Raw genomic sequence first — 12,210 nt, 5'->3', positions numbered from 1 at the left:
CTACTACTGTGAAGGACTCGCTTTTAATATTCATGAGCAACGCTCTCGCAATTGGCAAGAAGCGGTGCGGCGTCAACGGTAAAGTATTTATTATATATCAGCCAAGCAATGGGAATTGGAACGTATTAACACACGTCAGCTGTACATAATTGATATTCATAAACCAATCCTTAGTCATAGTACGAGCTGAAATTTCCTCCACGCCCACAGTGAAGGACGTCATTCAAAACTCCTCAGCAAGCCCTCACTTTATCAGAGAAAAATTATGCATATTTAATATTTGATGTTAATTATTGTATCTTAAACTGTAATCTCTATACATTATGTGTATTTATGTGGATAGCTTAGGTTTGTAGGTCTGTTGTTTTTCAATAATAATAATAATATGCCTTATAATAATAATAATAATAATAAATAAGAATGAAAAATTAAGATACATTAAATCAAGTCTAAAAATGTAAACAAAGTCTAATATTAAAAAGGTATATATTTTTAATTGTATGTATTTATTTATTTATTAATGAATCATATAGTTATTCAATAAATAACAAACAAACACATAAGCAAACAAACACTTCTTATTAGAGACTACTTACAATAATACCCAGTTCTTTCAGCTAATGGTTGCATCAAATAAGAGTTACCCGCTGATGAACTCGTGTAATAAGTCATAAAGTAGGGAGAGAGGAAAATGTGGTTATAGCATGAATGAAGGAATGAACATAGTCATAGTAAAGCACCACCAGCCGCTGCCTTGTAAGGGGTTGACGGGGGTCTTTGCTGAGTGGAAAATCAAGCTCAGCCCCAGAAACATCACTAAAGTGCCATTATTATGACCTAGATTTCCTTGTCTGCTTGCCTCTTTCTGTCTCTCCTTGTATACATTGGAGTGCATTTAAACAGACATTACAGCATGCATGATTAACACCATATGCAGGCCACTTCCCCACTTCCTCGGGTCAAACTCTCTCTCTCTCTCTCTCTCTCTCTCTCTCTCTCTCTGGATTTTGTCCTTTTTACTTCTTTCACAAGAATCAGAGCATACAATCATGAAAGTATGACATGAAAAAAATGTATCTCAAATACATATTTTGGCAAAAATCTGGCAAGAACTGTAATCTCATAAATGGAGGGGGGGGGGTACAAAATATTATCATATTTTCTTGAATTCTACATTTGAGTATTTGTGTCCTTAATATTGTATACACATACGTAATGTTTCAAATGTACTCGCACGTTTTTCTTTTCCTAAAATGGACTTATAATGCACTGCATGGATATTGAATTGTCATTCTGGTTTAGGTGTATAGATTTCTAACACTAACATATTTTATATAGAGATTTTATGTCGATTTTTTGAGATCATATTAATTGAGAGACTACATGCATGTACTTAAGAACTAATAATTTAAATAAATAAAAATGGTCAAATTTGTGAAAGAAACGTCACCTACTGTATGATGTACAGTATATTTTCTTCATACATGATTAAAGTCGTAGTAGGAAAAAACATTTATATGAAAGCTATGGGTTTAATATACATGGACTCCTTCTCAGTGTGTGAAACTCATAACAAGCTCATTATCTTAAACCTGCTCTAAGCTGTATTACTCAGCGAAAGTGTGTGTGTGTTTGTGTGTGTGTGTGTGTGTGTGTGTGCGTGTGTGTGTGTGTGAACCTTCTGTTCCCTACTACAAAGTCCAACTCGAATGTGGCAAAGACTACATCTCTTTTCTTTGTCCCTGATGTTGAACCCAAACACAGCAATGCCTGGCTAAGAATGTTAGACTGAAAACTGATCAGGAAATATGATCTGATCATCATGCCATCTCAGATGCCATTATTTTCTCTTCTTCATATTTAAAGATTGGTGGGAGTCTCAAATTCATGTCTTCACACTTCACTGGCTGATATATGACACTTGAAAGAGAATAAATATGAGTTCTAAGAAATATATATAACCCTGGTGGTAAGAAAATGTGTCTTAGCTATAGATCATAGGAAAAGCAATCTTATCCTGCATTGGAAGAAGGGCTGCTCTGGTTTGTCTGTTCAGTAATGCAGCAAGCTCTGTCACCATGGTTACAGCACACATTCCTCATCAGCCAAAGATCATGCACTGCACACACTCACATACTAAATACTATTACAAACAGCCCCCAGTTTAACATGCTTAACTCATATTCCTGGTTGTTGCGTAATGTGATAAAATCGGATCAAATGAAACAGTATGGATTCAGATATGTTGCTTTCTAGTTATACAATAAATAGTGGAGTAATAATTTAATGTGGTTTGTATTTACCATTATAAACATGTTAGGCAAGGGCCATTGTGATGTGCTCTTGAAAATGCTTGAGATTAGTGCGGTCAGCAAATTTTACACTTGCCTACATATGTTTATTACAAAATAATAATAATAATAATAATAATAATAAATAATACATTACAAAAAGTGGTTAAGGATTTGGTTCTTTTTAACATGTATTAGAAAATAATGTTTCCTGTTTTTATTTACACAAAAAAAGGTGCTTAAAAGGTTCTTCACAGTGATACCATTGAATAACCATTTTTGGATGCACAAAGAATCAATCAGTCAAAGGTTCTTTAAAGAACCATCTCTTTCTTACTTTCTTATTTTTATAATTTGAAGAACCATCTTTAGCAACAAAGAACGAACCTTTTGTGAAACTGAAAGGTTCTGTAGATGTTAAAGGTTCTTTATGGAACCATCTAGATTTTAAGGTTCTTCTATGGCATCGCGAAGAGTGGACAGAGTGATATAAAAAGCACAATTCCATCTTCTTATGGTGGTCTCAGGGTTATTTGTATGAGAACAGTATGTAAATGTATGAAATAATGCCGCTGCTTGTTTTTTTCTTCACTATAGCTGTCAATCCACTGATGCCATCTGTGCTGTACGTTCTCATGCAATGGTTTTATAGCACCTGTTGGTAAGCTGGTCTGTTCAATTAAAATCAACCAAATAAAACAACACATATCTGAACAGAATGGAATGCAAGACTAAATCCAATTTTTTTTTTTTTTTTTTCTGATATGTATGCACTTAATGGAACTAAATATTTTCCATTCAAAATATAACATTTCCTATTTCATGTATTCAGGTTGAAGTTATGTTGAAGCCCTGTTCCTTTAAAAGACATATTACACAATTACATTGCCCTTTTCAGGTGACTATGTTTAAATTATATCAGTTTTAAAGACATTTAACATTTGGGTAGAACTAATCTAATTAAAAAAAAAAAAATTCTTAATGATCACATGCAAAGACGGCAAAATGTATTCATAAAAACAGATATAAATATTTTATTAATATCTGTTATTAAGTAACTTAAGAAATGGGTGCACCCTTGATTAAATTCAATAAATGTGTAACATTTTAGTCCATAATATGTTCTTCCTAACTAAAGTATACTGCTCTGACTCCTCTTTGCATTGAGTGTACATGTTTGTAACAAATTTAAGAATGTAGCATAATCTAAGAATGAGATCTGTGAATTCCCTAGACTTAGGGGGTGTTGCTCAACTTGTCTCTACAAAATCCCCCACAGGTCCTCAAGAATGTTAAGCTTGGGTGAAATATGTTTTTTCACATTGGGAAAATGTATATAATCATTGTCATGTAAAAAAAAAAAAGAAGAAGCCCAACAGGCACTTCTCAATGTATTCATCCCAAATACCCTGTTTTTAAATCTCTGTGTTATGTCAGTGGCTCTCTCAGTTTCCCTGTTGTTACACGTGAGAATGATTACATAGGCTATATGTAACACTTTTGATTTGGAAGAAAATGGCAAAGAATAACATACTGTACTTATCTGTTGCACTGGATTTTTTTTTGCTGTTGCTGAGTCTTATAAATAGGCTTGCTTTCCCATACCTGCCTCAAGCTTATTTATATCTCAGTAATCTTTATTAAAAAATTTGACAAAAATATAAAGTGATTATTTAGCTCTATTTGGATATAACAAGTACCTCAATCTCTTTGTTCTAGTCCAGAAACCTAACTGATTGAGGTCCCTTGTTGGATATAAAGGGTTTTGTTCCCAACGATCATCTGACATGCCAGGACCAGCTCTGACCGTAACTTGGTTTTATCAAGAAGGATGTTCATCCAGTCATCTTCTACTGGCTATGTAAATGGTAGCTCTACAGATATGTTTTCTTCCTTATCCCATTTAAAGACGATGTGATGTTCCTTGATCAATTCACATCATGTTCTTTGTTTAGGCCAGAGAGACCAATCACAATGCTGTCCACAGCACTGGAAGTGAAAAGAGGACATTTATCCAGACAGACTGTTATAAAATTCATTGTATAATGATCAGTGTAAATTTTAATTATATGAATGAATGAATGAATGAATGAATGAGGCATTTATGTAGCACTTCGTTGTGTTTTGCTGTACACCCAAAGCACTTCACAAACATATGGGCGATATTTCTTCAACCACTACCAGAATTGGCTAGGAAGTTGAATTAAATTTTGAAATGAAGGACATGGTTTGCATTCACTCTACTTCTTTATACTTTCTCATTAAAGACTAACTAAACTAATTCTGCATCTTATTTTCTATCTATCTCATTTCAATGCTTAATTTATCACAACTAGTGCACAATACTGATTGGTAACAAAAATATTTATATTTGCGTAGCATTATTACATTAATAGATCAGTCTTCATTTCTCATGTGGGTGTGGGTCTTAAAATTAGGCAAAATCAAATACATTTAATTTATTTTATTTTGTTTTAGTTGTGGGTCTTTTATTTTGAAAATCCAGGGAGGCAGCAACAGGAACTTGAATAGGACGAAAACATTCTGCTCCAGTCAGTCAGTCAGTGGGGGAGGGTTTGTTTGGTGAGCAGCATCTGGACGCTGGACGGGCCTCTGCTCTGGCCGTTGTGTGCTCATCACTTACTTTAGTTACACTGTGTCTGGTGTCAGAATATACTAAAGTAACCAGGGTTGTGCTGACAGCTCTGTCATACTTGATGGAGTGATAGGAGCTCAGGTAAGAAAAAATATCGATTGAATCGCCGATTGAAGACTCGCAGTTAAGTTTCAAGTCAAGTCATATTTATTTATTTAACGTTAGCGCTTTTAACAATACAGATTATGTCAAAGCAACTCTACAGCATTAAATAGGAAAATAGTTTGTCGATAATGCAAAATGACAATAGTAAACACTCAGTTTTCAGTTAAAGGCAGATCATCATTGAATTCAGTGATGTAATTTCATTTATGTAACGCTACTGTATGTCTATGAAGAGCATTCACAGACATACAGAAAAATCTGCGTTTGGAAGTGATCGGAGGTATTTCTGTTTGCTCCTCCGTTCTCGTTGATTATTTTTGTTTGAGTGTAACTTTACTTTCTGTTCTGCCGGTCAGTAGTGAAGGTGACATGGCTGAGCAATGACAAAATGACAGCTCAGCCTTTTCGCAAGCAGCGTACTAAATAAACTCTCTACAAAACATTTACCATGGCAACATTCATGGCTTTCATTGTATAGTTTATATGAAGTTCAGTACTAGTAATGTCAACTAATGTAAAAATCATAATAAATAAATGTGGGAATCTCCCACAATCAGTGTTTTTTTTTTCTTTCTTTTTTTCTTTTTTCATGATGACAGTAGTCCCTAAGTTTCGTAATAGTCATAATAGTGACAGTATGGTATTGTAGTGGAATCAATAGTTACCATAAAATACTTTTAGTGTGAATTTGCCTTTTTTGTCTTAAAATGTAGTCACTTAAAATACTAATAAATACTAATTAGAAATAACAATAAAATGCAACTTAATGTAATTTAGGTTTTGTGGTATATTTATATTTAACATGTAAAAAGAACCTGATGCAGTTAATAACATACAGCAATGAAAAAATAGCTTCCCATTATTTTAAAAAGCACTTCTCACAAAATTTTGTGTCTTTTTGTTTTAAGCTTAGAAATGGATGCCTCTCTTCTTGAATCTTCACTGCCATCCCCTGCATCCCCTGTCCCCACTGCTTTCTCTGCATCTGGGCACACCATTCATCCAGTGTCCTCTTCTTCAAAGCCTAGTCCCTCCCATTCAACAATGACTTCACCCCCACATCACGCCTCACAGACAGGTCGATCCCAGCTGAATGCGGCCAGCAATTCCCACACTGCCTTTCCAGGACAATCATCTTTTCCCCTACAGGGTACAGATTCACTCTTTTTAGGATGGCTCGAATGTCACATACTCCCATGCGGGTATTCCCAAAGTTCCTGTGCCATTAATCATTGACTCATGAGTTCAGATCTAATATTACACACTCACAAGTGTTGTTATTATTAACAAAAATATATATAAATATATAGACTTAACATTTAAAAACAAACAATTAAAAATGTCACCACAACTATTCAAATTGCTAAAACTAAGAAAAACAAAACAAATGAATGCTAAATTAAAATATTTTAAAAAATGATTTCTAAAATAAAAAAAAAATATATATATATATATATTTTTTTTTAATTTACTAAAATGTAAAACTATTTTTAAGCTAATTTAAAATAGTTATAAAAACTACAATAGATAAAATAATACTACAATAATGCTGACATGCACAAAACGTAGTACAATAGTACAATACATCATCCAGTTGCCATAAGCAGAGCACCTATATATTGTCAGTTGTCTTAATGTTTTTCCTCTTTATGTTTTCTGCTTTTAACTACCAAGAAAGTGTAGTACACTCAACTACATTTAACACATTCATTAGCCATGTTTACATCTACACTTTTTTTTGTCATTCCGATTAAAATCATTCTGATTGAAAGATTCGGTGGACTGTTTACATTGTGGAGTTGTTTCTAATCTGATATGGTGTTTACATGTGCCGGTGCTTTCAATTTTGGGACATGCTAAGTAGCCTACAATGATATCAAATACAAATCATGAAAAATGTTAGTATTTGCATTAATATTTTTAAAAACTACTTGCACTTGCTTAGAATAAACTGACTAATATTTTAACCCCTAGTGTTCAGTCGAGCGCTCAGACATGTGGCCAGAACACGATCACATAGACACTCACAGAAATCATTACGGCCGTATTCTATCGTACCACACACAGAACCAATATAGCTCTCAGCCAGTTGATAATTATATCATCATTTCGCCCTAATTTCTTAATGTTAAAGCATTAAGGTATAACATAACCATAGCCTACGACCCTCTGTAATGCAGCTGAACAAGTGTTGCTGAACAATGAATCAAAGGAGCATTGCTTTATGAGCACGGAGAGTGCTATCGCACATAACATTTCCAAACGTGATTTTTTTTTTTAAATTATGAATCTGTAATAAATAATAAATGACAAAGGCAAATTTTGGTCAAGTGTTTATTTTCATTGAGCTATGCACTACCATTGTGTTGTTTCTAAGCTGAAAAGCAGTAAATTGTGCTTTATTTCAGATCTGCTTTCCCTTCGGTCATGAGAGCAAACGTGGCAGTTCATAAAGCAGCAAGCGTTCTCCATTCGAATGTGTTTTTAACTGTATAATTGAAATTTTACTTCTACGTCCATTATTACCCAGTCTCTACTGTAGTGTCGGTGTCCACAAATCACAGAATGTACTGCGTTGTGACATCACGTTCCCACTCTGATGACCACGACCCCTTGACGTGATGACGTAGATGCAAAATAATCGGTTTAATGCATTTACATAGCAGGATTTTAATGTTGTTCAGTTTATAGAAAGATTTATCCCACCCCTCTCAGACGATTACAATTTCATTCGGTTTGGGCATTTTTTTTTTTTATTCCCATTGAGGTGTTTATATGGAGCATTTTCATTTGGATTGGATTTTTAAAACGATTACAATGCTCCATGTAAACTCACCTACTGATATGCAGTGACAACATTGACTGAACACATTGATCTGCTTTGCAAGCAGTTGCAAATTAGTTGGTGTAGGTAGTCAGTCGAAAAGGAAAGGATTTGAAAAACAAATGTGTGTAAAAAATCTGCTGTGTGAACATCTTTAGTATAAACTGGACTGGTTTGCTACTTCACATATTTGTTGTGACAACGTAATATCAATATGTGGCTATTTGTTTGTTTCTAGGGGAAATCCCAGAGGAACTGAGCATAGATGATCTTAAACAGAGGGCAAAGAATGGAGACACCAAAGCACAGACAGAGGTCTGAATGCAACAAACACACTGCACATCTTTATAGTAATTAGAAAAACTCACACTGTGTTTTTGGACAGATTGGCAGATATTACCTGAGATTAGCTGAGCAAGAAGATGAGGAAGTGAATTCTGTTACTGCTGTTACATGGCTGCTCCAGGCGGCCAAAAATGGACGGAAAGATGCAGTGAAACTGCTCCAGCGCTGCCTGCATGAAAGAAGGGGTAAAGAAGATACTTATTATGATATCTAGATTATAAAGATATGATATCCCTTTTCCTGAATTGAATTTATAATGTATGTGTGTGTATGTGCGCCAGGCATTACAGCTGAGAACAGAGAAGAAGTGTGTTCCCTGGCATGTGAATCTCGTTTTCAGCGCAGTGTAAGAAAAGCAGCCCTGTTAATGTACTGGAAACTCAATCCAGAAAGGAAGAAAAACATCACTGCCGCTGAACTTCTGGAAAATGTGAGCCAGCTCAACACTGAGACAGGTAAAACATCAGCCATCTGTTGTTGTGGTCAGCCAGTTTGGAAAATGTGCTGTCATTTTCTGTCTTTACCGTTGTGTTGTCCCCCAACCTGTATGCTGTTAGAATTTATAACTTAATAAAAAATGAAGAATCTTCAAGCAGTTCTTTTTCGTAAATCAACAGTGTCAACTGTAAATATCTCCAGAACATTTAACATGCTTGTGTGTCCTCCTCCTCCTCTAGATGGTGCTCCCAGCAGCCCTCTCCCAAGCCCAACACAGAAACAAAGAAAGGTTTTGGAGAGTTTGGTCTCAAGAGATGGTAATTGCATTTTGTTATCTTTCCTTTAGAGTGTATAATGTTTTTTAGACTTTTATTGCGTTACATTTATTTAATATTCCTAATTTGTCTGTTCTCTGGCAGGGATTGATTATGTTGGTGTAGAAAAGTTTGTTGAGAATACTAAACAATACGCTGAGGGTATTTCTCCAACACCTGCTATGGAAGGGGTCGCGGGTGATGATGATGATGATGACGATGAAGGGCCAGTAAAGAACCCGGATGAACTACCTTTGCATCAGAAGGTGTCATTACATTTCTGCTTAAATCTATGTATGTGAAAACTTGGCGAGCCGACTCATTGTGTACTGGATGGCCAGCTATCCACACAAATGGTTTCCTAACCAGAGTGAAATCTCCTTAGTAATTGATGATAGATGCTCTTCACCGACAACAGGCGTTGATACACACAGGATATTGGCTAGTGTTCTGATAAATGAAACCCCCTTTTTATTGGATGAAATTATATATCTTTAGTTTGGTAGAAAACACTGCTTATATAGTAGGGCTGGGTGATATGGGCAAATAGTCATATCTCTATATTTTTTGGCCAATTTGCAATATCTGATATATATCTCGTTTTTTTTTTTTTTTTTATCTATTTATTTCACTTACTGCCCAATGTTGTCCAACGAAACAATACATATTAAAGGCATAAACAGAAGGCTCATGCACTTCTGAAAGAAAAAATTTAATATTTCCATGGCTTTCTAACATTTACCGATATACTTGTGATATGTAAGTTATGCATTCAGGAAGACAGCACATCTCAGATGCATTAAACAGTGCGAGTAGCCTGTGTCTCAGTCTGAGGCACACACAGCCTTTTTTCTAAGAATATGACGGGCCGAGCACCTTAAACTACTGTGAAAAGAAACTATAAACTAGTTAGGGCTCAAGCCCGAAGGGGCGAAGAGCCCTATTGTTCTTCTAAGGATTATTAGGGCCCGAGCCAATGGGCGCAGGGCCCTATTGTTCCCCTAAGGATTATTAGGGCTCAAGCCCGAAGGGGCGAAGAGCCCTATTGTTCTTCTAAGGATTATTCTTGTTATTAGGGCTCAAGCCCAAAGGGCGAGAGGCCTATTGTTTTCCTTAGGATTATTTTTTATTATTATTATTATTATTATTATTAGGGCTCAAGCCTGGAGGGCGAGAGCCCTATTGTTTTCCTTAGGATTATTTGTTATTATTATTATTATTATTTATTCTTCTAATTTTTTTCCAAGGTTTCGGGGGCTTTTGGGGTCCTTAACATGCTTAAAAAGTCTTGAAAATTGGCACACACATTGGAACCTGCGGCCATTAGGGCCGGGCAGAGACTGATACACGGGCGTGGCACAGGGGCTCTACAGCGCCCCCTGGAATACTGAGGGCCATATATCATACTTACTTGCACATAGACACATGAAACTCGGTACACATGTAGATCTCATCAAACCAAACAACTTTCGTACTGCATGTCATAGGCTCCGCCCAACAGGAAGTTGGCTATTTTGGGTTTAGTAGTCATATTTTTCGTCAAAGTTGTGGGGGCTTTTGGGATCCTTAACATACTCAAAAACTCTTGAAAATTTGCACACACTTTGGAATCTGTGGCCTTTAGGAGCCTGCAGAAGCTGGGACCCGGGCGTGGCACAGGGGCTCTACGGCGCCCCCTGGAACACAGTCAGAAATGTTGATGTATAGCTCACACATACTTGCCAATATTCATATGAAACTCAGTACACATATAGATCTCATTGTGCCGAACAACTTTCATATTGAATATCATAGGCTCCACCCAACAGGAAGTCAGCTATTTAGAGTAATGTAAAAAGCGCATGCTCTGGAATTTGAAATACTTGTCATAGGTTTTTTACTTGATTGCCGCCAAACTCGGTCAACATGATCTCAAGACATTGGGGATGAAAAATTGCCAGAGGATTTTTGATATCTCGAACGGTTTGCTCGTGGCGAGGCTTTGAAATTATGGCGAGAAATGAGAAACAGGAAGTGTCTAATACCATCCACATACATTTCCTAATTTTAATCAAACTTCATCAGATTATTCATTGTATGATGTCGATCACATATATGTGACTATTAGGAGTCAAAGTTATAGCGCCACCAACTGGCATCAGGAAGTGTGTCATTTTCAAAATGCTTTGAATTCAGCATCTTATTTTTACTCGATTTGCTTCAAACTTCATCAGAATAATGTTAAAACACAGCCGATATAAATCTGCTGGGGGGATATTGATATCTAAAAATATTGTTGCCGTGGCAACATGTCAAACTTGAATACTTCTCAGGTGATTTTAAGGCATATAACATACTTAGAATTTCATGAAATTCAGAACACATATCAGTATTTATGATAACTAGACACTGGCAAAAGTTCATAAGAGGGCGTGGAAGAGGCACTCTATAGCGCCACCTTTTGTCAAAAGTGGGGGGGTTAGTTTTAGCTACAGACACCAAACTCGGTACAAAAATTGTTCTTATCAAGACGGACAACTTTCTAATTCACAGTCATCAGCTACGATCAACAGGAAGTCAGCTATTTTGATTTGAATGTGGATTTTTTTTTACATTTAGCTGTGAATTAATGCATACTGCTCAGAGGAGAGTAACACTATACACACCAAACTTTGTCTACATGATGCCAAAACATTTTAAACAACTTAAATTGCCAAAGGATTTTGGATAGCTTGAACGGTTTTGTCGTGGTGATTTTTTTAAATGACAGTAAAAATGGAATTATTAATTGTCCTGCATTTTTAAATTCCAAACACTTCAAAACCTTTTTTTCATACAAAAAAAAAGTTATTCTGAGTAAATATGGATAGTTTCACGACTTTACAACACTGTATGGATAACAGAAAATTAAAAAACTGTCAGACATCTCATCTCACTCTGTCCCTCTGTTTGAGTATTATGTGCTGAGACTTACATTGTCTGAGAGAAAATGCGCCCCTACAGGTTCAATTCCTTAAAGGGAAATTCGACTGAAAGGGAGGAGACTCTCTTTTAGTTTCATTTTTAAATCGGTTAAAATACAAAATAATACTTGGATTTAATTCACACTGACAAGCTAAACCAACATATATGATTATTACCGGGTCAGGGCTCATTAATAATTGATGTGTGGTCAGTGATACGTGAGAAACACGAGAGATGAATCACCGCTCTGAGCAGGAGCGTGTGGAATGACGAGCTCAGAAAAACGAGTTTATT

At 35.8% G+C, this 12,210-nt stretch overlaps 1 protein-coding gene across 2 annotated transcripts in view; it reads left to right on the top strand.

Annotated features, from left to right (window-relative positions):
• The first annotated feature begins 4,829 nt into the window (after nt 1–4,829).
• wfs1b (Wolfram syndrome 1b (wolframin)) overlaps nt 4,830–12,210 on the top strand; it is a 44,900-nt gene continuing 37,519 nt past the window's right edge. The window contains exons 1-7 of one of the 2 annotated variants that reach the window (XM_052573760.1): nt 4,830–5,028; nt 5,966–6,202; nt 8,115–8,191; nt 8,262–8,406; nt 8,503–8,676; nt 8,899–8,976; nt 9,079–9,239. In XM_052573760.1, the coding sequence (XP_052429720.1) occupies nt 5,968–6,202; nt 8,115–8,191; nt 8,262–8,406; nt 8,503–8,676; nt 8,899–8,976; nt 9,079–9,239 (870 nt within the window). In that variant the 5' untranslated portion in view covers nt 4,830–5,028; nt 5,966–5,967. Of the gene's footprint in view, nt 5,029–5,960; nt 6,203–8,114; nt 8,192–8,261; nt 8,407–8,502; nt 8,677–8,898; nt 8,977–9,078; nt 9,240–12,210 lie in introns of both variants that reach the window. The other variant, XM_052573759.1, reaches the window with a different exon arrangement.

This window comes from Carassius gibelio, chromosome B14, assembly GCF_023724105.1.
Source record: "Carassius gibelio isolate Cgi1373 ecotype wild population from Czech Republic chromosome B14, carGib1.2-hapl.c, whole genome shotgun sequence".
NCBI classification, from domain to species: Eukaryota; Metazoa; Chordata; class Actinopteri; order Cypriniformes; family Cyprinidae; genus Carassius; species Carassius gibelio.
The sequence above is the reverse complement of the archived record's forward strand: the minus strand, read 5'-3'. Positions and strand labels throughout refer to the sequence as shown.